Source organism: Tachypleus tridentatus, chromosome 9 (genome assembly GCF_004210375.1).
Source record: "Tachypleus tridentatus isolate NWPU-2018 chromosome 9, ASM421037v1, whole genome shotgun sequence".
In the NCBI taxonomy this organism is placed as follows: Eukaryota; Metazoa; Arthropoda; class Merostomata; order Xiphosura; family Limulidae; genus Tachypleus; species Tachypleus tridentatus.
The window spans coordinates 168502758-168527032 of NC_134833.1; the positions used below are offsets into that span (position 1 = coordinate 168502758).

General features: G+C 36.5%; 1 protein-coding gene across 6 annotated transcripts in view; it reads right to left on the reverse strand.

Moving 5' to 3' along the window:
• Positions 1-2090: 2090 nt before the first annotated feature.
• LOC143226910 (putative tubulin polyglutamylase ttll-15) overlaps positions 2091-24275 on the reverse strand; it is a 52637-nt gene continuing 30452 nt past the window's right edge. For 5 of the 6 annotated variants that reach the window (XM_076458455.1, XM_076458453.1, XM_076458458.1 and 2 more), the window contains 6 exons: positions 23220-23298; positions 12490-12598; positions 11450-11516; positions 9011-10863; positions 7921-8034; positions 2091-3049 (listed from right to left, as the gene is read on the reverse strand). In XM_076458455.1, coding sequence (XP_076314570.1) covers positions 10729-10863; positions 11450-11516; positions 12490-12598; positions 23220-23298 — 390 coding nt within the window. In that variant the 3' untranslated portion in view covers positions 2091-3049; positions 7921-8034; positions 9011-10728. Of the gene's footprint in view, positions 3067-7920; positions 8035-9010; positions 10864-11449; positions 11517-12489; positions 12599-23219; positions 23299-24275 lie in introns of all 6 variants that reach the window. The other variant, XM_076458454.1, reaches the window with a different exon arrangement.

Below are 24275 nucleotides of genomic sequence, written 5' to 3' on the forward strand. Positions count from 1 at the left end.
TCCAATAAATTTGTTTGAGAGATCTGCATGTTCTGCAAATGCAACATGTGCAAAATCTGTATAAAAGTGACGGATTCTTGGTTTCCATAGCTCAGTGTTAAGCCACCAACACGCAATACAGTTACGCCAAGACTGACTGAAGCACAACACAACAACGCCATTGGTCGCTTGGAAGCAGGCGAATATCGAACAGATGTTGCCAGAGCTGTGAATGTATACCCAAGGACCATCACAAGGCTATGGAATCGTCACCAACAGCATGGATCAACTCGTGACCGTCCACGATCTGGCAGACCTCGTGTGACCACACCCGCACAAGATCGCTACATCCGGTTACGTCACCTTCGGGATAGGACCACCACTGCGACGTCTACTGCCTCAACCTTACCAGGGCTGCGTAGGAGTTCCGATCAGACTGTACACAACCGTCGATGAGATTCTTAGGCCCCTTGTGCAACCCATCATGGTGAACGTCAACGACGTTTTTCAACATGACAACGCCCGTCTCACACAGCCCGACTCACCACTGTCTTTTCTTGAGACACCACAATATCAACGTTATTCCCTGGCCCTCCAGATCACCAGATTTAAACCCCATCGAACATCTTTGGGACGAGTTTGACTGACGTCTGCGACGGCGACAACCTCAACCGCAGATTCCACCTCAGCTTGCAGCAGCTTTGCAGGCTGAGTGGACAGCCATTCCACAGGATGTGATTCATCATCTCATCGCTTCCATGGGCAGGAGATGCCAAGCAGTTATTGATGCTCACTGGGGCATACTTGTTATTGGCGTCAGTGGCGTTAAACTTCACCTAGTGCGTGGACTTTGCCTTTGCAGACTTTGGATGTTCAGCAGTGAATGTGCAAAGTTTCACACATGTCATACAGAACTACCGGAATAAACTTGTTAACAATTTGTCTCAGTATTTTGCCTTTATGCTTATTTTTTTTGAAGAGTATATATGTTTCAAGTTGTATACAGAGCACTATATTCAATTAAAAATACTATTTAAATAACAAAGACTAACAACATCTGCTCATTTATTATCCTAGCACTATACATAATAAATATGTATGCTGCTTAAAAGTAGTTGAAACACTATAAATATGTATCCTGCTCAAAAATACAGTTCAAACACACTAATAAATATGTATCCTGTTTAAAAACACAGTTCAAACATTGTGATACAAAAGCCATTTCAGAAAAATAAAAATTTATACATCCTGTGACTTCTACAGAACAAACATGCACATTTTCCTTCTGACATTAAAATCAACAAGCACAACCCTGTATTGAATCACAAGAGTTCCTAAATTCTGATGTTTACAAAACAAACAAGAATGTTGTGATCTCTTTCTTTTTTTATAGCTTCACACAATCCTATGGACATCTCTCGTGCAACGATGCAGGATTCACAAACTCTCTGTCTTCGGCTTTAAGTACACCAGGTAGGATCTTGCAAACACTTTCCTTGGAACCATCGTTTCAACAAAGCATTACTGGAACCCTGGTGGTGAAGATGGCCGCTTAAGTACACCAGGTAGGATCTTGCAAACACTTTCCTTGGAACCATCGTTTCAACAAAGCATTACTGGAACCCTGGTGGTGAAGATCGGCCGCTTTAAGTACACCAGGTAGGATCTTGCAAACACTTTCCTTGGAACCATCGTTTCAACAAAGCATTACTGGAACCCTGGTGGTGAAGATCGGCCGCTTTAAGTACACCAGGTAGGATCTTGCAAACACTTTCCTTGGAACCATCGTTTCAACAAAGCATTACTGGAACCCTGGTGGTGAAGATCGGCCGCTTTAAGTACACCAGGTGGGATCTTGCAAACACTTTCCTTGGAACCATCGTTTCAACAAAGCATTACTGGAACCCTGGTGGTGAAGATCGGCCGCTTAAGTACACCAGGTAGGATCTTGCAAACACTTTCCTTGGAACCATCGTTTCAACAAAGCATTACTGGAACCCTGGTGGTGAAGATCGGCGCTTTAAGTACACCAGGTAGGATCTTGCAAACACTTTCCTTGGAACCATCGTTTCAACAAAGCATTACTGGAACCCTGGTGGTGAAGATCGGCCTTTAAGTACACCAGGTAGGATCTTGCAAACACTTTCCTTGGAACCATCGTTTCAACAAAGCATTACTGGAACCCTGGTGGTGAAGATCGCCGCTTTAAGTACACCAGGTAGGATCTTGCAAACACTTTCCTTGGAACCATCGTTTCAACAAAGCATTACTGGAACCCTGGTGGTGAAGATCGGCCGCTTTAAGTACACCAGGTAGGATCTTGCAAACACTTTCCTTGGAACCATCGTTTCAACAAAGCATTACTGGAACCCTGGTGGTGAAGATCGCCGCTTTAAGTACACCAGGTAGGATCTTGCAAACACTTTCCTTGGAACCATCGTTTCAACAAAGCATTACTGGAACCCTGGTGGTGAAGATCGCCGCTTTAAGTACACCAGGTAGGATCTTGCAAACACTTTCCTTGGAACCATCGTTTCAACAAAGCATTACTGGAACCCTGGTGGTGAAGATCGGCCGCTTTAAGTACACCAGGTAGGATCTTGCAAACACTTTCCTTGGAACCATCGTTTCAACAAAGCATTACTGGAACCCTGGTGGTGAAGATCGGCCTTTAAGTACACCAGGTGGGATCTTGCAAACACTTTCCTTGGAACCATCGTTTCAACAAAGCATTACTGGAACCCTGGTGGTGAAGATCGGCCGCTTTAAGTACACCAGGTAGGATCTTGCAAACACTTTCCTTGGAACCATCGTTTCAACAAAGCATTACTGGAACCCTGGTGGTGAAGATCGGCGCTTTAAGTACACCAGGTGGGATCTTGCAAACACTTTCCTTGGAACCATCGTTTCAACAAAGCATTACTGGAACCCTGGTGGTGAAGATCGTCGCTTTAAGTACACCAGGTAGGATCTTGCAAACACTTTCCTTGGAACCATCGTTTCAACAAAGCATTACTGGAACCCTGGTGGTGAAGATCGCCAGTTTTGTTTGGGAAGCTTCTTCTTCAGACTTGAAAACAAATAAAACTACAATAGAATTTAATTTAGACAATAAGACAATAAACAATTTAACTACAATAGAATTTAATTTAGACAATAAGACAATAAACAATTTCAGTTGTCCCCAATATGAGTTTATTTAGAGACAACATTTCAAAATGAGAATTTTATGTAGAAATTAAGTAGTTCTGTTGTTACTACAAACAGATGCCAGCAAATCAAAGTTGAGAGGACGTTTAAATATGGGAGAAATGTTGTGACATATGTGGACGATTATGTGACATACCTTGTGCTAAGGTCATTACTAAGAACTCAGTGGGAAAAATGAAAGGAACTAGAATTCTCAAAATTGAACATTGTCATTAATGGCATACAAGCAAGGCTAGAGGTCGAACATCCTCAGTCTTTGTGCTCCGAAGAATTTCAGTTACAAGCCAACTTCTCAGAATTAAATTATAATCATAGTATTCTCAAGACAGCTGGTATGGATATTTGCATTTTAATTAAAATAAAGTATAGATTAATGTTTCAACCTTCTTCAGTTATATTCAAATTAACAAAGAGTTTGCAACTGACTGTTGCTGGACACATCTTATGGATGAGTGTGTGAACAGGTATGGAACAGTAGGGGGCATTGCAGGATATATGTTAGGTTATGAATTGGTATAAAGGTATTCCATAATAATAATTTAATATTAGTATCAGTTGCTGTATAAGTAGGTCTTTTGATTTTGCATCTGTTTATATCTGTTTCCCTACTTAGTATCTGGATGTTTTCTATGGTTATGTTGTGTTTATTTGACTTGCAGTGTTCCAAAAACGTGTGGTATTTTTTTTTGTTCTTTGAATCTGGTTTCCATTTTTCTGATTGTTTTTCCAATGTAAGTCATGGCAATTGTTGCATTGTATTTCATAAATAATGTCCGTGTTGTGTTTGTCAATGTGGTTTTTAATAGTTTGGATTTTAGTTTCATACCTGGTTTTTGAATAAATTCGGTGTTTACTGGAATGTTATTTTTTGTTATAAGTTGTTTTTCCAAATTTTGGTTATTTTTTCGCTGATGTCCGTAATATGTCGTGCAGTAGTGTAAGGTTTTGTAGTTTGATGTATCTTGGGATTTATTGTTGGTTTAGTTGTGTGCATATAATTTTTATAATGGTTTTTGGAGGAAATTTGTTGATGTTGATGAAGTGTTATTTTATTTTGTTGATTTCATTGTTAATTTTATTGGGCAAGCTTGGTTTTGTGGCTATGTTTATTTGGTTTCTTAGTATGTTGAATTTTTGTTTTGTTTCATGTGCTGAGTCCCAGGAAATGTATAGTCCAGTATGGATGATGATTCTTCTGTGGATTTCTGTTTTTAACTGTGTACTGTTTCTTGTGATCGTATGGTTGAGAAATGCTATTTGATTAGTTTTTCTCAGTAAACACAGAAACTGTAGAGAGGATCTTGTGTGCAACCACTGAATCACAATAAACTACTGCAGAACCCACAGAGTCACATGATTTCAAACAGTCCATATAAATGGGAATAGAAGGATGGTTTGAAAGATGTTCAGCAAACAGAAGACAGTACTTCCAATCGGGAGTATCTGCCTTCTTCAGATGACTCAAAAGTAACACTTTGGGATAGTAATAAGCCATAGTGGGATGGGCTGACATGTATGGCATCCTATGAGACTTCCACCTAGTGTCATAACCTTTCTTAAGGTAAAAAAATAAAGGCTTCCCCAATTGATGTTTCAAATTGAATCAGGTGGTCCACAGTGGGGCACTGTCTTCAGAACCCACACTGGGTGGGCAAGAGGAGGTTGTATGATTCAAGGAAACAAATAAAACAAGCATTAATCATCCTCTCTAAGATCTTACAGGGAGAGCAATTGCACAGTTGTTGGAAGGAATTTAGGATTCTTCTTAAGCTTAGAAAAAAGGAGGATAACAGCATGGTGCCAAGCATCAAGATAAACATTCTTTAGCCCAGAAGGAAAGAGGTGATTGCTCTATCCGAGTCTAGATGACTAAGAAGATAGGGGATGAGGCAGAAGTGCCAGATGCATGAGAAAAGCTTTTGCTGAGAGTATCAGCGATTCTCTGGTCATCAGCAGCTTCCTGGCCATCAGAGAGCAAGACCTTCCAGGTCTTGTCCCATATGACTTTTGAACTGGTGATAGTACAGATGCTTGTTGTAAACTTAATCTAAGATTCCTTCTGGCTTTGACATCTTATCTGCTGAGCATAGGCATGGTTCTGATGGAAAGAGATTGTGGGATACATAGGAAACATATCCTAGGCCCATTTTTGAGCCTTCTGTGCCATGTGGCAGGCAGGATTCCATCATGGATGAGGATACCATGGAAAATGGGTCAAGTTTTAGGAATAGACTAAGCAGCTGCTTGAACAGTATAGTCAGTTACTGCTGCCACACAGTTGCATATCAATCATTTACAGATGATGACAGGATCAAGTTCAGAGATAGAAGTGATAAAGGACCAGTTGGCCTTGTCCAGCTTCCACTTAGCACAATGAGTGTCCATCTTGCACAAGTAGGCATCATGGTCCCTGCCATAGCAACAAGCAAACACGACATAATGTCTTCACGTAAATGAACCCGCTGACATTGAAAACATCTCAGAGGGTTTGTAATATATGGTTACATCTTTCAATCTGGATAACCCACCTTGATGATGGTAGGTGGATGTGGTAATGTAAATGTCCAAATTGGGACATCAGTCGGCATCATAATTCCATCTTTGCGAGTGGAGATATGCTTCACTGCAGAAACTCTTTGGGTGGAGAAACCAGTGAGGATCTCTGATTCGGAACATTCTTCAAATCCCTCTCATCAATAACTCCTCATGACGAATTCAGAGTAGCATATGGAGTAACCTCAATGGGTATATTCCCAATGGTTTTTTGAATGCAAGTGGTGTTCATTCTGTTTTGGAGTGAATGCTTCTGCCTAAATGTTCCCAGAACATTGTTTTTGACTGACTTGAAAGAGCCAGCAAGCCCAAGGTGGAAAACAGAGACCTTTCTAGCTGCTCTCCATATTATTTTAGGTAGGGTTGTCAAGTCTGCTTATGCTTTTCTATAGTTGATCAATATTTGTTACTATAACCATTGCTTTATGGTGGTTGGTGGATTGTTTCAAGACACGTGCTAAATATTATTATTATTTACCATTATGTGTTAGACACTGTGTTGGTTTAAGGTGTTCTAATGATTCAGATTATAGAAACTGGTCATTTACGATACATGAAGGTTGAACAAATTCGCTTCCACTAGAATAAATTATACACTAATCATTTACAAATTAAGTTTTTTAAAAGGCAGTTATGAAATATTATGTATGTTTATGCACAAACCTCTGCCTATCCTACAGTACTGTTATCCCTTAATTCTAAAGCAAACTGGTGTATGCTCAAGGCTTGCAGTTGGTAGAGGTATTAGTTTATATGTTGAGAATAATATTAATAATATTTGTTATAACATATCCCATCTTCAGAGTTTTGACTGAATATCTCCTCTGGTATTCAAGTTTCACTTTTTAAATGTCTCATGTGGTGTTTTTTAAGTTCATACTTCTGTCAATAAAGCGAATCTCACCGCAAAAGCTAGCAATAGTCTGAATATGGGAAACTGGCGACTCCTATGTTTTGGAAGAGAACATAAATGTGCCTACATGAGTAATTGCACATTAGGTGGGTGCATGTATGATTAACCTTTAGTGTGCAGATAGGTCAAACTGTGCATGTCACAATATTTAAGTGAGTTACATTAAAAATTTAATTAAACTACTTAATTATCACGGTATAAGTGAACACTTGATATGACATAATAAATCAAACTTTCGTATTATTCAAGTTTCAAGTTGTTAATTGTACAAGGAAATATTTAAAAACATCATCAAATTCCCATAATGTGAAAATCTGAATATTTGGATGTTTCCTCTTCTGGCTTTTTTTTTGTCCATTCCACAGAAAACTTAAATGTAATATGAACTGCACTCTTATAGTTTTGTTATCAACATTCTGAAGCTATATTTTTTACATCCTTCAGTTTTATGGGGTTAAAGAGAAAACAATAAAACTTCAGAAACCCCCTTTACATGCCTACCTCTGACATGCTATAATTTACAATTTGCTAATAGATTTTTTCTGAGGGCAACAGATAATCAACAGAAAGCCTAGGTTGCAACAGATTCATTGCCACAGTCATCATACCATGCAGACTTAAATAATTGACAATACAGTTTTATATGAAGAAAATTTTCCAAAGAGAACACACTGGAAAGAATAGTTGAATTTCTAATTGCTATAGTCACATGATTTGAGATACTTAAGCATCAGTGCCAGTGGTATCAATCAGCAACTTGGTACTACTAGTATTATTGCAAACCCTGTGTAGGCTGCAATTTATAAGTATTTGAACAATGAAACATAACAGTTGGTAGTAATATTTTTATGTCTTGCATATGTAATGTGTGTTATCAAAGCCTTTGCATCAATTCAAAATTACAACATATTTTATGATACTTCTGCAATATAACCTACAATACTAAGTAATGCTGGAATCTGTCCGTGACATTTGTAACAACCACCAATCCTGAACTATCTATCTTTTTTATGTAACAGTTTACTATCAATCTACTTAAACCACAAAATTTATATATCTCAGAGGCTACTACAATTCTACATTACAAAACCTTTATTCATTACAACTGGTTTCTTATTGTATTACAGTGTACTATCAAGATATTTTATTAAAACTGGTTCATTCTTATATTAAAGTTTACTATCAATGTACTTTACTAGAACTGGTTTGTTTATATAATATTTGATATGGTTGTAGGGTATACTTAAGCTTTAAACACAACTTACTGTAGCAGCAGGAATGACACGTCTGCAGTTTCCTCTTCTTAAATGTTCTTGATAAGTATCCTTTAGAATATATTTTTCTTCATCAGTGAGGCATTGGGTACACAGTTGGCAGTTCTATACAATATCAAATAAAAGTCCTTCTTTACATCACGTCATGATACGAGTTAAATTAAACAATATCAAATAAAAGTCCTTCTCTACATCACGTCATGATAAGAGTTAAATTAAACAATATCAAATAAAAGTCCTTCTCTACATCACGTCATTATACGAGTTAAATTAAACAATATCAAAAGTCCTTCTTTACATCACGTCATGATACGAGTTAAATTAAACAATATCAAATAAGTCCTTCTTTACATCACCCAATGATACGAGTTAAATTAAACAATATCAAATAAAAGTCCTTCTCTACATCACGTCATGATACAAGTTAAATTAAACAATATCAAATAAAAGTCCTTCTCTACATCACGCCATGATACGAGTTAAATTAAACAATATCAAATAAAAGTCCTTCTCTACATCACGCCATGATATGAGTTAGGTTAAACAATATCAGATACAAGTAGTTCTCTATATGATGTCATGATACAAGTTAGGTTAAACAACATCAGATACAAGTAGTTCTCTATATCATGTCATGATACGAGTTAGGTTAAACAACATCAGATACAAGTTGTTCTCTATATCATGTCATGATACGAGTTAGGTTAAACAATATCAGATACAAGTAGTTCTATCAGCTAATATCAGAAAACTTAACAATAATGTACAATAAAAGTGATGTAATTATTGTAACAATGCTATAATGAACAAAAACATTTTTGTATTATTCTATAGCAGAGAAACTTCTTACCCCTAGACAAGAGTATTTACAACTGTCCAGAACACAATAAACATTTTGTATTATTCTATAGCAGAGAAACTTCTTACCCCTTGACAAGAGTATTTACAACTGTCTAGAACACAATAAACATTTTGTATTATTCTAATACAGAGAAACTTCTTTCCCCTTGACAAGAGTATTTACAACTGTCCAGAACACAATAAACATTTTGTATTATTCTAATACAGAGAAACTTCTTACCCCTTGACAAGAGTATTTACAACTGTCCAGAACACAATCGTGGGCAAATACTTGAATATCTCTATCGGAAACCACCATGTTTGTTTAGATCTGATGATCTTGAAGAACATAAAACTAGCTTAGTTACACATCAAGTTTATTTTTAAAAGTAATTAATACCCCAGGTATATGACATGTATAATAAATAGTCAGAGTTGTAATAGGAGTTAAACCACCACTAAATAGCAGGGCTGTGATAGAAGTTCAACCACTAGTAAATAGTCAGGGCCATAACAGAAGTTTAACCACAAGTAAATAGGGCCATAATAGAAGTTTAACCACAAGTAAATAGTCAGGGCCATAACAGAAGTTTAACCACAAGTAAATAGTCAGGGCCATAATAGAAGTTTAACCACTAGTAAATAGTCAGGGCCATAATAGAAGTTTAACCACTAGTAAATAGTCAGGGCCATAATAGAAGTTTAACCACAAGTAAATAGTCAGGGCCATAATAGAAGTTTAACCACTAGTAAAGAGTCAGGGCCATAACAGAAGTTTAACCACAAGTAAATAGTCAGGGCCATAATAGAAGTTTAACCACAAGTAAATAGTCAGGGCCATAACAGAAGTTTAACCACAAGTAAATAGGGCCATAATAGAAGTTTAACCACAAGTAAATAGTCAGGGCCATAATAGAAGTTTAACCACTAGTAAATAGTCAGGGCCATAACAGAAGTTTAACCACTAGTAAATAGTCAGGGCCATAACAGAAGTTTAACCACAAGTAAATAGGGCCATAATAGAAGTTTAACCACAAGTAAATAGTCAGGGCCATAATAGAAGTTCAACCACTAGTAAATAGTCAGGGCCATAACAGAAGTTTAACCACAAGTAAATAGGGCCATAATAGAAGTTTAACCACAAGTAAATAGTCAGGGCCATAATAGAAGTTTAACCACAAGTAAATAGTCAGGGCCATAATAGAAGTTTAACCACAAGTAAATAGTCAAGGCCATAATAGAAGTTTAACCACAAGTAAATAGTCAGGGCTATAACAGAAGTTTAACAACAAGTAAATAGGGCCATAAGAGAGGTTTAACCACAAGTAAATAGTCAGGGCCATAACAGAAGTTTAACCACAAGTAAATAGTCAGGGCCATAATAGAAGTTTAACCACAAGTAAATAGTCAGGGTTATAACAGAAGTTTAACCACAAGCAAACAGCCAGGGCCATAATAGATTCAGCACACCATGACCATTAAACTTGAACATATTTGGAAACTACTTTTATCTAGGTTTAAGCATTTTATGGTTATAAGATGTGAAATAGATTTGGATAAGTTTTAATCTGGTGTCCAGCATGCTCTAATTATAAGGATAGAAATACATTTGGATATGTTTTTATGTGGTGTCCAGTATGCCCTACTTGGAAGGTTTACAATATGCTTCAATCATATCAATAAATTTATACTTTCAAAGATTATTTTATATTTTTAGTATTTAGTTTTAATAGGAACTTAAATATCCTAAACCACAACACTAAAAACAGCAAGGTATCTAACTCTTGTTTTAATCCATTATAATCATTTGATGTACAAGTTTTAACGAGTACTGACCTTCACTTTTATGCCATAAAGTAACTTTTAACTTACATTTTGCTTCTGATCTACATTACTGGTTCACTCCTTTTATCACTAATTTCTCCACATTTTCTTGTTACACATGTAAAAAATGAGCACTTACTTTGTTTTCAGAGAATCAGTTTGAAAAAGGTATCCAACGCCAACTAAACTCAGAACATTAAATATAACCTGTTCATATAGAAGTTTGTTTTCAGGAAAGTGAGCCGAAGAGAGGTTGGGAGACATGTTTGCCTGAAATGATTCATCAACAATATCTCACAAAGCTACATGAAGTTTTAAATATTACACATCGTGTTATTTAATACACAGATGTATCAACACCACAATAATCATTTCAGTATGTAACTACTGTAACTGTTCTACTATTAAAACAAAAGACAAGACAGAAACATATACGTTTCAACTTTTATGCACCAGAGATATATAAAAAGTTCTACCCATAAACTGGCAAGAGGAAGAAACATGGAAATTTCAGCAGATAATTAATATTTATCTTTAAAAGATGTTTTAAATAGCTACTGACAGATAATAACACTTCAATATATATTAAAAATGTTGTCATAAGTCACAAGAAGTGACCAGACACCATTGTGCCACAAGTCCAGAATAAACAAGAAATTATTCTCACCCAAATGTTTGTACCAGATACATTTATAAAGGTGCCATCCATAAGTGTTTCAAAAGTAGGATTATGTGTTATCCTGAGACTACAAATGGTACTAACAACATTAGTTAATTAATTTTAATAAATAAATAGCATCAATTCATGTTTTATCATTGAAAAACGACAAATTCACAAAATATTTTAACTACTTACTTCCATAATGAACACATTAAGATCTCCATCAACAACAAAGTCAAATCTCACCATTTCAAAAAAATTTCTGTGAAAAAAGAAACATTCAGGTCTACACAAAAAACACTCCAAAAATTTAAACTAATAAATATCACAGATCAAAAGAAAAAAAATAATATCCAAGTTTTTACTTTTACTCTTAATATTTATCTAACAAATGTTTCTCCAAATTTACAATCACTTGTTCAGTAAAACAATCCTACAGGTAACTAACTCAACAATACCACATGTAACTAACTCCACAATTCTACATGTAACTTACTCAACAGTAGTACATGTAACTAAGTCAACAATTCTATGTATAACTAACAACAATTCTACATGTAATTTACTCAACAATACTACATGTAACTAACTCAACAATTCTATGTGTAACTAACAACAATTCTACATGTAATTTACTTACCAATACTACATGTAACTAACTCAACAATTCTATGTATAACTGACAACAATTCTACATGTAATTTAATCAACAATACTACACAGTTGTGAAATAACACAAGAAAGTCTACCACATGCAGGAGAGAATAATGGTGGTGGTAAAAGTGAACAAAACACATCTGGTGTCCCCCCTTGTGTTATTTTGAGAAACCATTTGAACACACCTGTTTCATTCATTCGTTACGTTATTCATGCTACAAGTACACATACATAATAATCCCTCTTACAGGACCTTTAAATATTAGGAAAACGTTAGTTCAGAAAATTATACTACACAAGTTAGAATTCAATTTTTTTAATATTCTTTGTGAAGAATTACTGGATTTGTGTGTGTTTTCTTGTTCTTTATACTGAAAGTAGAAACTCTTATTCTTTGTGACTTTTACTTCTGAAAGAGGTTTGCATGTTTCATGATACTCACTGGCAAGCTCAAATTTGTTGTAATTTGTATGCTGTTTTGTGCTTCATCATACATTTACAATTAATAATTCAGTTTAATGCAACTAGAAAAGTAATTATAATGTTAGGTAAATACTTATTTCTTGATGAAGTCACACCTTGTGTTTCTAAACTTTTTTGCAGATCTAATCATAGTTTTCTCTTTCTCAAAATATACACTCTGCACTGCTTCTTTGATCTGAGACCATATCTTGGACGACTGTTTTCCTGAAAGAAACAATATTATATCTCAAGTAATTTACTTATAAACTATTTAAAACAAACTTTTACACCACTAGGTAATGCCTTGTATTCAGCACTGAAACATGTCTAACAAATAAAAGAAACAGAAAAGAAAGGTCATTTCATGTCACATGTTAATTTCAAGCACTTTTGTGTAAATAAAAGGAGAATCACAGAAAATGTACTGAACATTATGATGTCAGGACATACTTATGTCCAGCCTGAAGTTATTTACTGTGTATTCCAGTTATGATGTCAGGACATACTTATGTCCAGCCTGAAGTTATTTACTGTGTATTCCAGTTATGATGTCAGGACATACTTATGTCCAGCCTGAAGTTATTTACTGTGTACTCCAGTTATGTTTTCAGGACATACTTATGTACAGCCTGAAGTTATTTACTGTGTATTCCAGTTATGATGTCAGGACATACTTATGTACAGCCTGAAGCTATTTACTGTGTATCCCAGTTATGTTTTCAGGATATATTATAGTCATGTACAGGATGTACCTATAAACCGAAGGGCTTCTAAGCTGACCAACAATGTAAACCAATGTGGATTGCTAATAAGCAAAATCAGCAACATTTCCATATCTGCAGTACATATTTTGTTAAAGGTATAAAAAATATTGTTATACAGCATTTGTATTTAATTTAAATTTTGGCACTAAATATTCATTAATTATTGAAACGACAAATATTTGATAAAGCCCCCATATAATTTCTAAAGGCAGTACCGAGTTGTGTATGTAAATACAACAATGTAGGTACTTTCCATAGACTAGTCCAGGGTCAGTTAAATATAATTATACTGCAGACCAGGAAATATACAGGTAACAATACTGGTGACTGGTACTTATAGTAATGACTGTGGAAGATAGCAGTATCCTAGAACTGATCAAATTATTACTAGTGGGAATACACTGAACACATGTAGGCTTCAAACTATGATTAGACAAGTCACTAGCAGCAACAGACTGATCACATATAGACTTTACACACATTTACACAACTTACAATTAAGAATAGGCTAATCACGTGTAGACTTCACACTACAATTAGACAAGTCACTGGCAGCAACAGACTGATCACATCTAGACTTTACACAACTTACAATTAAGAATAGGCTAATCACGTGTAGACTTCACACTACAATTAGACAAGTCACTGGCAGCAACAGACTGATCACATCTAGACTTTACACAACTTACAATTAAGAATAGGCTAATCACATGTAGACTTCACACTACAATTAGACAAGTCACTGGCAGCAACAGACTGATCACATCTAGACTTTACACAACTTACAATTAAGAATAGGCTAATCACGTGTAGACTTCACACTACAATTAGACAAGTCACTGGCAGCAACAGACTGATCACTTCTAAACTTTATACATATTTAGACAAAATACAAACAGGAACAGACTGATCACCTGTAGGCTTCACACCATGACTAGACAAGTTACAAGCAAGAACAAACTGATTACATGTAGGCTTCACACCATGACTAGACAAGTTACAAGCAAGAACAAACTGATCACCTGTAGGCTTCACACCATGACTAGACAAGTTACAAGCAAGAACAAACTGATCACCTGTAGGCTTCACACCATGACTAGACAAGTTACAAGCAAGAACAAACTGATCACCTGTAGGCTTCACACCATGACTAGACAAGTTACAAGCAAGAACAAACTGATCACCTGTAGGCTTCACACCATGACTAGACAAGTTACAAGCAAGAACAAACTGATCACCTGTAGGCTTCACATCATGACTGGACAAGTTACAAGCAAGAACAAACTGATTACATGTAGGCTTCACACCATGACTAGACAAGTTACAAGCAAGAACAAACTGATTACATGTAGGCTTCACACCATGACTAGACAAGTTACAAGCAAGAACAAACTGATTACATGTAGGCTTCACACCATGACTAGACAAGTTACAAGCAAGAACAAACTGATCACCTGTAGGCTTCACATCATGACTAGACAAGTTACAAGCAAGAACAAACTGATCACCTGTAGGCTTCACGTCATGACTAGACAAGTTACAAGCAAGAACAAACTGATTACATGTAGGCTTCACACCATGACTAGACAAGTTACAAGCAAGAACAAACTGATTACATGTAGTCTTCACACCATGATTAGGACAATTTAAAAGGAGGAAGAGGCTGATCATATGTAGGTAGGTAGGTATTTCATGTTTATTGGCACAAAGCTACTAGGCTATCTGTGCCAAACAAGATGTAGTATACTATAATGGTATAGAAGACTGAAGCATTAAGTTCAAACTTGCCGTCAGTCACCTGAAGTTGGCCTTTCCAGTCCTGGGTTCAGGTCAAAATTTGTAAAAATCATGCTAAAACAGTACATAGTTCAATAAAAACCTTAAATTAAGTTAAAAAGACCAATGGCTCTTAAAAATGTAAAAACATAAGCGAGACAGCCAGTATCACCTATGACATTGGTGAATGTCAAGGGCAAACCTACCTTAGAAACATGTTTAAAATGTCATCATCGTTCTTTGTTGTAACGACAACATGATAATAAAATATGTATGATTGTGACCTGAGTGCCACACAGACCACACATTGGTACATCAGTACCAGATAAAAGGAAGTGGTGAGTTAAAAAACTGAGACCAATGTGTAGCCAAAACAACTTCCTCCATTCAATCTTTACAGAAACAAGATGGCCAAAGAGCTAAAGAAGGCTTGATTTGAAAAAGCTTATTATTTCACTCCAGGGCAACTGGTAAAAAGTTGGGTTTTGATAACTGGACCATAGACTATGTATGGAACAAGGACGGTGGTGATAGAGCCAGAGCAGATGGACTTTGCCACTCTGTCAGCTATCTCATTCCCATGAATACCAACATGATCTGGTATCCAAAGAAACTGAACAGAGATAGATAATAGAGAGAGATTGGCCAGTTTATTTTGGATATTGATAAGAATAGGATGGTAACTAACATGGAATGATATCAGGACCAATAGACAGCTGAGTGAATCAGTATAGATCATACAATTCATATATTGCATAGTTTAAATATGATTCAGGACAAGAGAAATAGCATACAATTCAGCAGTGAACACAGAAACTGTAGAGGGAATTCTGTGTGCTACAACCGAACTGTAACAAACCATGGCAGAAACTACAGAGTCACCTGATTTTGAACTGTCTATATATATATGGGAATGGATGGACCATTTGAAAGATGTTAAGCAAATAAAGAACTATATTTCCAATCGGAAGTACCGGCCTTCCTCAGATGACTCAAAGATAGGTCACAGTTGAGGATACTAATTGGCCATGGTGGAAGTGGCCAAACTGTTGATACTGCTATGCTCTTCAAAGACATATTCAATTTTTCTGATTGTGCCTGAATATAAAGGCTAAAAACAAAAATGGCAGATTTTCTATTATAGAAAAGTGTGGCCCACTGAGAATGGAAAACACATCCCCAAGTAGGATGCTGTGGTACAGAGTGAAGTTTAGAAGCATACATAAGAGACAGTTGCAAATGACGAATATACAGAGGGGGTTCATTGGACTCCACATACAAACTTTGGACTGGAGAAGTATGAAAGGCCTCAGAGCAAAGCCGAATCCCCTGACGGTGGATAGGATCCCACATCTTCAGTGCTGAGGTTCTGTCAGAACGATAAACCACAGACCCATAGTCAAGTTTGGATCGGATAAGGGCACAATAAATTTTAAGCATGGAGTGTTGATCTGCTCCCCAAGAGGTGGAAGAGAGGACATGGAGGATGTTCAGTGCTCTCTTTCTTTTGACACAAAGTTGCTTGATATACAAAATAAAATTTAATTTACAGTCAAATATAAGACCTAAGAACTTTGCCTCAGGGACAACAGGAAGTACAGCATCACCAATACGAAGATCTGGATCCGGATGAATACCCTGTTGGTGGCAGAAGTGTACACATACAGTTTTGAAAAGAGAAAGTTGAAAACCATTTTCTGTAGTCCAATTAAGTATATGATTGATTGCAGTTTGTATCTGCTGCTCAGTAAACCTTATTTTTGATGACTGACATGAGATGTGAAATTCATCAAAGAAAAGACTATTTGCAAGTGTAGGGGTAGCTGTTCACTGATGGCATTTATCTTTATAATGAAAAGTGTGACACTCAGAACACAGCCCTGTGGGAAAAAACGGGAAAGCCTACATGGATCTGGAAGTGGCAGTTCATTAAAAAATACTTGGTAAAAAGTGGCAAATTGCCATGCAATCCGTATGAGTGAAGGTCTCACAAGATGCCATATATCCATGTTGTATCATAAGCTTTCTCTAAATAAAAAAAAATAGAAACAAAATGTTGTCGCTTCAAAAGGCTTTCTAATTGATGTTTCAAGACAAATTAAGTGGTATATCGTGAAGCATTATCTTCAGAACCCACACTGAGTGGGTGAGAGAAGGTTGTTTGATTCAAGGAACAAGATAAGCATTAATCATCCTCTCTAAACTCTTACTGAGACAACTCACAAAGCAATGGGACGGTAATTTGTAGGAATCTTTGGATCCTTCCCAGGTTTAAGAATAGGGAGTACAATAGCTTGGCACCAAGCATCAGGAAAGACATTCTCCTGTAATATTCGGTTAAAAACAGCCAGGAGAATAGTAAGAGTGGCAGAAGAAAGGTGGCGTAGCATCTCGTAACGTCCAACTGATGCATTGCCAGACTGATGAAGTGCAAGTTTGAGGTCCACCAGTGTAAGAGGGCAACTGTAGTTATAGGGATGATCAGTTGAAAAGGAAAGAGGCAGATGTTCAACTCGTATTTTAATAGCTAAGAAGGAAGGGGATGTGTTTGAAGAGCAAGATACGTGAGAGAAACATTCACCAAAAGTACTGACAATGCTCTGTGCATCAGCAACATCATGGCCATTGAATATTAAGATAGAGAGGGGCAGAAATATACTGTCCACTCACCTTCGGATCGTATTCCATGTGACTTTTGAACTGGTAGTTGAAGAAATGCTGGAGGTAACTTTAATCCAAAATTCCTTCTAGTTTTGATGTCTAACTCACGAGCCTGTGCACAGTCTTGCTGAAATGCAATGTGGTTTGTAAGCATGGGATATATACGAAATTTATCCCAAGTATGTTTCTGAGCTTTTTGTATTATAGAACAAGCAGAACTCCACCAAGGGCTGGGATGCCGTGGGAAAGATGTCAAGGTTTTGGGGATGCACTGAGCAGCTGCTTGGACAATACAGTTAGTTACTGCTGCTACACAATCATCTATCGATGATTTACATTGACAGGATCAAGTTCCAAGAGAGTAGTGAAAGAGGGCCAGTTGGCCTGGTCCAACATCCACTGTGGCACATGGGTCAGGTGGCACTGACCATGGCCAATCTCTCTTAATATGATATGAAAATGATCACTACCCTGTGAATTGATGTCAACCTCCCAAGAAAAGCATGTGAAAAGTGAAGAGGAGCAGATAGAAAGATCTACAGCAGTAAATGACTGACTAGGTACATGAAAATAAATGTAAGAGCCAGGTTGTGATTCAGGATCATATGCTCTCTAGCACAACCCCTCACACCAATGCCAGAACCATCCCAGAGAGGATTATGCCCATTAAGATCCCCAAAATTAAAAAGGAAGTTGGCAGTTGCTCAGTGAGGGTATCAATGTCTGAAGGATGATAATGTTTTCCAGGGGTAAGGTACAAAGAGCAAACAGTGATGGTAATGACCCAAAGAGATATATATGGATGGCTACAACCTCCAAGGGCATATTCAATGACAAGGACCAGGTGGGCACATGTTGATCAACCAGCAATGCTACTCCCCATATCCTTGTGTGACACATAACCTGTCATTTTGGAATAAGGAGTATTGTTGAACTGTAACTGTATTAGTAGGTTTTAAAAATGTTTCCTGTAAAGAAAGACATTTGGGATGATAAAAATCATCTGACTGAAAACCTTGACAGTTCCATTATATTAGTGCGACCATTTTTTCTTTATTTTGGAGGAGAATACAGCATAGAGACCTTCTGCTTGCAACCACGCTTTTTTTCTTTACTGGATGTGGGTTGGTCACTCTAGTGATCCTGCTATGGATCGAGAAGGCAGGTTGGAGTTTGTAGACATATGTTCCAGTGAATGAGGACACAAACGAATAAGTTGTTTAATCAGTGATGTCGAGATGTGAAGGTGTGGTGTTTGTCAGTGTAGTTTTTACATAGTACAGACCTTAGTTTTGTGCCTGGTTTTTGAATAAATTTGGTATTAACTGGAATGTCATATTTCGTTACTAGTTTTTGCCAAATGTTGGTTATTTGTTTGCTGATGTCAGGAATATATGGTATACAGCAGTATATGGTTTCATGATTTTTTGATTTGAGGTATATTTACTTTAGTTGGTTGATTTTGCTTTCTGTCTCACGTGTATGCGTATAATGTTTTCTACAGTTTGTGGAGGAAACTTTTTGATGTGGATAAAGTATTGTTTTATTTTATCTAATTCATCGTTAATTTTATCTGGTGAGCATAGTTTTATGGCTGTGTTTATTTGGTTTCTTAGTATGTTGAATTTTTGTTTTGTTTCATGTGCTGAGTCCCAAGGAATGTATAGTCTCATATGGGCGATTTTTCGGTGGATTTCTGTTTTAAATTGTGTATCGGTTCACCACAATGAAGACAAATGTCATGTTCAACAACCACAACTGTATACAAACAAATAGCCTAAGCATGGGTAACCCAGTGTCACCAGTTCTAGCCAATATTTTTGTGACACAAGTTGAAACACAAGCAATTAACACAGAATTTTCTCCACCACTTTACTGGTACAGATATGTAGGCTAAACGATTGCAGGATTCACATCTACAGAACACACACTTAATTTTTCAATCACATTAACTCTATACATCCCAACATTAACTTCACATGTGAACAGGAAGAAAGCAATCAAATATCATTTCTTAACCTAAAAATTACAAGAACTGCAACTGCAAGTCAAATAAACACAACATAACCATACAAAACACTCATACTAAATAAAGAAACAATCATGAACAAATGCAAAATTAAAGAAGCCTTACTTATACAACACCTCAAGCCCAAAATAAACCAATACAAAGGAACACTTTTATACCCATATTAAAAACGACATAACAAATAATAATAATAAAATAAATAATATAAAATTATATATTCAAACATCTAAGCACGCCCTCTACATTCCAACACTCAGTTACACAACCCCTTTCAAACATGTGGTCAGCTTCCTTTCAGTTACCTTTTTCTTTCTTTGTGAACCAAAGAAGGTCGAAACGTTGTTCGTTCCTCTTGTGTAAAATTTTCTCAACCCAAACGAGCCGTTTTTTCATAAATAAAATAAGTTGTTTAATTTATGGGGTGTCAAGAGAGGAAGACCCCATGGAAACACCTGGGCTTGACCAAGTTGAAGTTAGGCAATGACTGGAAGATGTAGTAGGGACAGATATAGAAGTAGATACTGATTTGTTAACTGTTGATTTTGGAAGGTACTAGATTAAGATGTGATTCTGTAAGAGGCACAGAAAGGTCTGTTGGAACTCCTACTGTGGTAATGGAATGGATTACAGCAGCATAAGCCCAAGTGTTGGAACTCCTACTGTAGTATTGGAATGGAATACAGCAGCACAAGTCCAAGTGTTGGAACTCCTACTGTAGTATTGGAATGGAATACAGCAGCACAAGTCCAAGTGTTGGAACTCCTACTGTAGTATTGGAATGAATTACAGCAGCATAAATCCAAGTGTTGGAACTCCTACTGTAGTATTGGAATGGATTACAGCAGCATAAGTCCAAGTGTTGGAACTCCTACTGTAGTATTGGAATGGATTACAGCAGCATAAATCCAAGTGTTGGAACTCCTACTGTAGTATTGGAATGGATTACAGCAGTATATGTCCAAGTGTTGGAACTCCTACTGTAGTATTGGAATGGATTACAGCAGCATAAGTCCAAGATGGAATTGGGAATAGTAACTTCTAAGCCTCTGGTTAAGTAATATTATGAAATGTCTTGAGACGTTGTATTTCTTTCTCTTCCACCCATTTAGGACAAGAAGTAAAATAGGAAGGATGTGGACCATTACAGTTAACACAATGTGGTTCTAGTTGGTATTCAAAAGCATCATGGTTTTTACCAGCACAACATGCATGTGTGAAGATGTTTTCAAGTGACCAAATAATTAACAATGAAAACATCTAACAAAGTTAGGAATATAAGTCCGTACCTTACAATTCAGATATCCAGTCTTGATTGTGGTAGGAGGTCGTGATGTTGTAAATGTTAATATTTGAACATTTGTCGGCTCCATAATCCTGTCTCTACAAGTAAAAATTCGGTGCGAGGCTGTAACACCTTGGCTGTTGAAACCTGCAAAGATCTCTGACTCTGGAATGGTCTTTAAATCCCTCTGAACTATAACTACTCTGGAAGAATTCAAAGTAGAATAAGGAGTAACCTCAATGGGTATATTCCCAATGGCCTTCAACTTCAAGAGGAGTTTGGAATGTTGTGATGAAGCTGTTTCCACTAAAATGTCCCCAGACTGTAATATTTTTACTGATTTAGGTGAGCCGGCAAGCCCTTCTAAACCCTTCTGAATAAACAATGGAGACATTTGCCTGAAGGGTTTTCATTTGAAGAATGTATAATTAAAAATCATGGGACAGATTCAAGTTGCGAGTTTGATCATACAGAGTCATTAATGTGTGGTAATTTGCCAGTTGTCAGATTTTTCTCTATACTGTCATGCTTGTTTATTTTTATTTGAGGGGTATCCACAATAAAAAACAGAATATTTCGGTGCCCACTGACCCCACCCACCATGAAGCCCTACGAGGGAAAACACTACAGTGCCACATAAGGTCAGTGTAGTGATGCCAGGGTTTCATGAGCACTATACTTGAACACCAGTATCAGACGTAATGTCTGGACATTATGAAGACGTCCTATGTTGGCACTCAGTTGACCCTAGCCCAAATGGACGAGCCAAATGATCTCAGGGGAGCCACTCCAAGACCACCCGTTTGCCAGAAATCAAGGCCAAAGTGGTGTCTTAGAGTTGGACTCCTCAACCACCAGGATCTTCTCCTTCCCTTCATGGGTCATCAGGCACTGCAAACATGCAGGTGGATGTTTAGATCCCAGAGGGGGTAAACTGAGAGTACAGAACCTTCTCTGGGAGGTCCCCTCGCCACATACAGGAATCCACATCGAGGGGGTGATCACAGGTAGACTTTACTCCATGATTAGACAGGTTACAAGCAGGAACAGACTGACCACATGTAGACTTTACACTGTGATTAGACAGGTTACAAGCAGGAACAGGCTGACCACGTGTAGACTTTAAACTATGATTAGACAGGTTAGAAGCAGGAACAGGCTGATGCACATGTAGGCTTCACATCATGACTAGACAAGTTACAAGCAGGAACAGGCTGATGCACATGTAGGCTTCACGTCATGACTAGACAAGTTACAAGCAAGAACAAACTGATTACATGTAGGCTTCACACCATGACTAGACAGGTTACAAGCAGGAACAGGCTGATGCACATGTAGACTTCACACCACGATTAGACAAGTTACTAGCAGGAACAGGCTGATGCACATGTAGACTTTACACTGTGATTAAACAGGTTACAAGCAGGAACAGACTGACCACATGTAGACTTCACACCACGATTAGAGAAGTTAGTAGCAGGAACACACTAATCACATGTAAACTTCACATCACGATTAGACAAGTTACAAGCAGGAACACACTAATCACATGTAAACTTCACAGCATGATTAGACAAGTTACTAGCAGGAACACGCTAATCACATGTAAACTTCACATCACGATTAAACAAGTTACTAGCAGGAACACGCTAATCACATGTAAACTTCACATCACGATTAGACAAGTTACTAGCAGGAACACACTAATCACATGTAAACTTCACACCATGATTAGACAAGTTACTAGCAGGAACACACTAATCACATGTAAACTTCACATCATGATTAGACAAGTTACTAGCAGGAACACACTAATCACATGTAAACTTCACATCATGATTAGACAAGTTACTAGCAGGAACACACTAATCACATGTAAACTTCACATCATGATTAGACAAGTTACTAGCAGGAACACACTAATCACATGTAAACTTCACATCATGATTAGTCATTAAGGGCATATGTAGAACAATAAATGGATGGATAACAGAATTATTCATATAAAGTTCTTTCAACTTATAATAAAATGTAAAGACACAAATTTAATGGGAAGAATAATAATCCCCCATGTTTATCATGACTGCAACCACTGGATGGCATTACACTTCTAATGGCAGATGTCAATGTAATGCTTCTGGTAAATCATGATTTGTAAAGATCTACAGCCCGAAAATTTAAGGTAAAAATCAAACTAACTGAACACATTGTTGTCTTTATTTGTAATTTGTTTGTTGTAATTTCAAAACTGAAGACATGAAAAACATAAAAGTGTGTAACAATTTTGTATAACACTTCTGTACAGGTACAATACTGTGTGATAACAGCACTTACCTAAAGACTGAATATATGCATTCAGTGATTCTTTCATTGTGTACCCCAGTTGAGTATAATACTTCTGGAGTGAAGAAACCTATCAGGAACAAAGTTCAGTTGAAACATTTTTTTAGTCTACAAGCAACACAGTTTATGGTTTAATAATTAAAGTACAACAACATATATTATCATACACTAGGCTAAGGATAGTGTTATTTAATATACTTTATTCTGCAAGTTCATGTTTGACTGCCATTCCAGAGGTATTGTGTACATAACCTGTATGTATCATACATTTATCCAATATAAGTTCAAATAAGTTATTTTCCAATACTACAGTACTACGTATTTCATATTAATCTGACAAAAATATCTAAGAATGAACAGTTTATAAATATAAATATTGTACAAGTTGCTGTATCTCTCATATAAATATTGTACAAGTTGCTGTATCTCTCATATAAATATTGTACAAGTTGCTGTATCTCTCATATAAATATTGTACAAGTTGCTATATCTCTCATATAAATATTGTACAAGTTGCTATATCTCTCATATAAATATTGTACAAGTTGCTATATCTCTCATATAAATATTCAAAAACCTATTTTTCTAAAATGTTCAAACTTTTCTCCCATATCAAGTGTAAAGTTATACAAGTTAGTTTACAGTTTAGTAACATAGGTCCATGTAGATCTATCTATGTTTCACAGCTACACTTTAACTATACATTTTCATGGAAGTCTGTTTATGTTTTACAGCTACAGTTTAATATTACAGTTATATGTAAATGTACCTGTGTTCTACAAATACAGTTTAATATTATAGTTTCATGTAGATCTATGTTTTACAGCTACAGTTTAATATTACAGTTATATGTAAATTTACCTGTGTTCTACAAATACAGTTTAATATTATAGTTTCATGTAGATATGTTTTACAGCTACATTTTAATATTATAGTTATATGTAAATGTACCTGTGTTCTACAAATACAGTTTAATATTAGTTATATGTAAATGTACCTGTGTTCTACAAATGCAGTTTAATATTACAGTTATATGTAAATGTACCT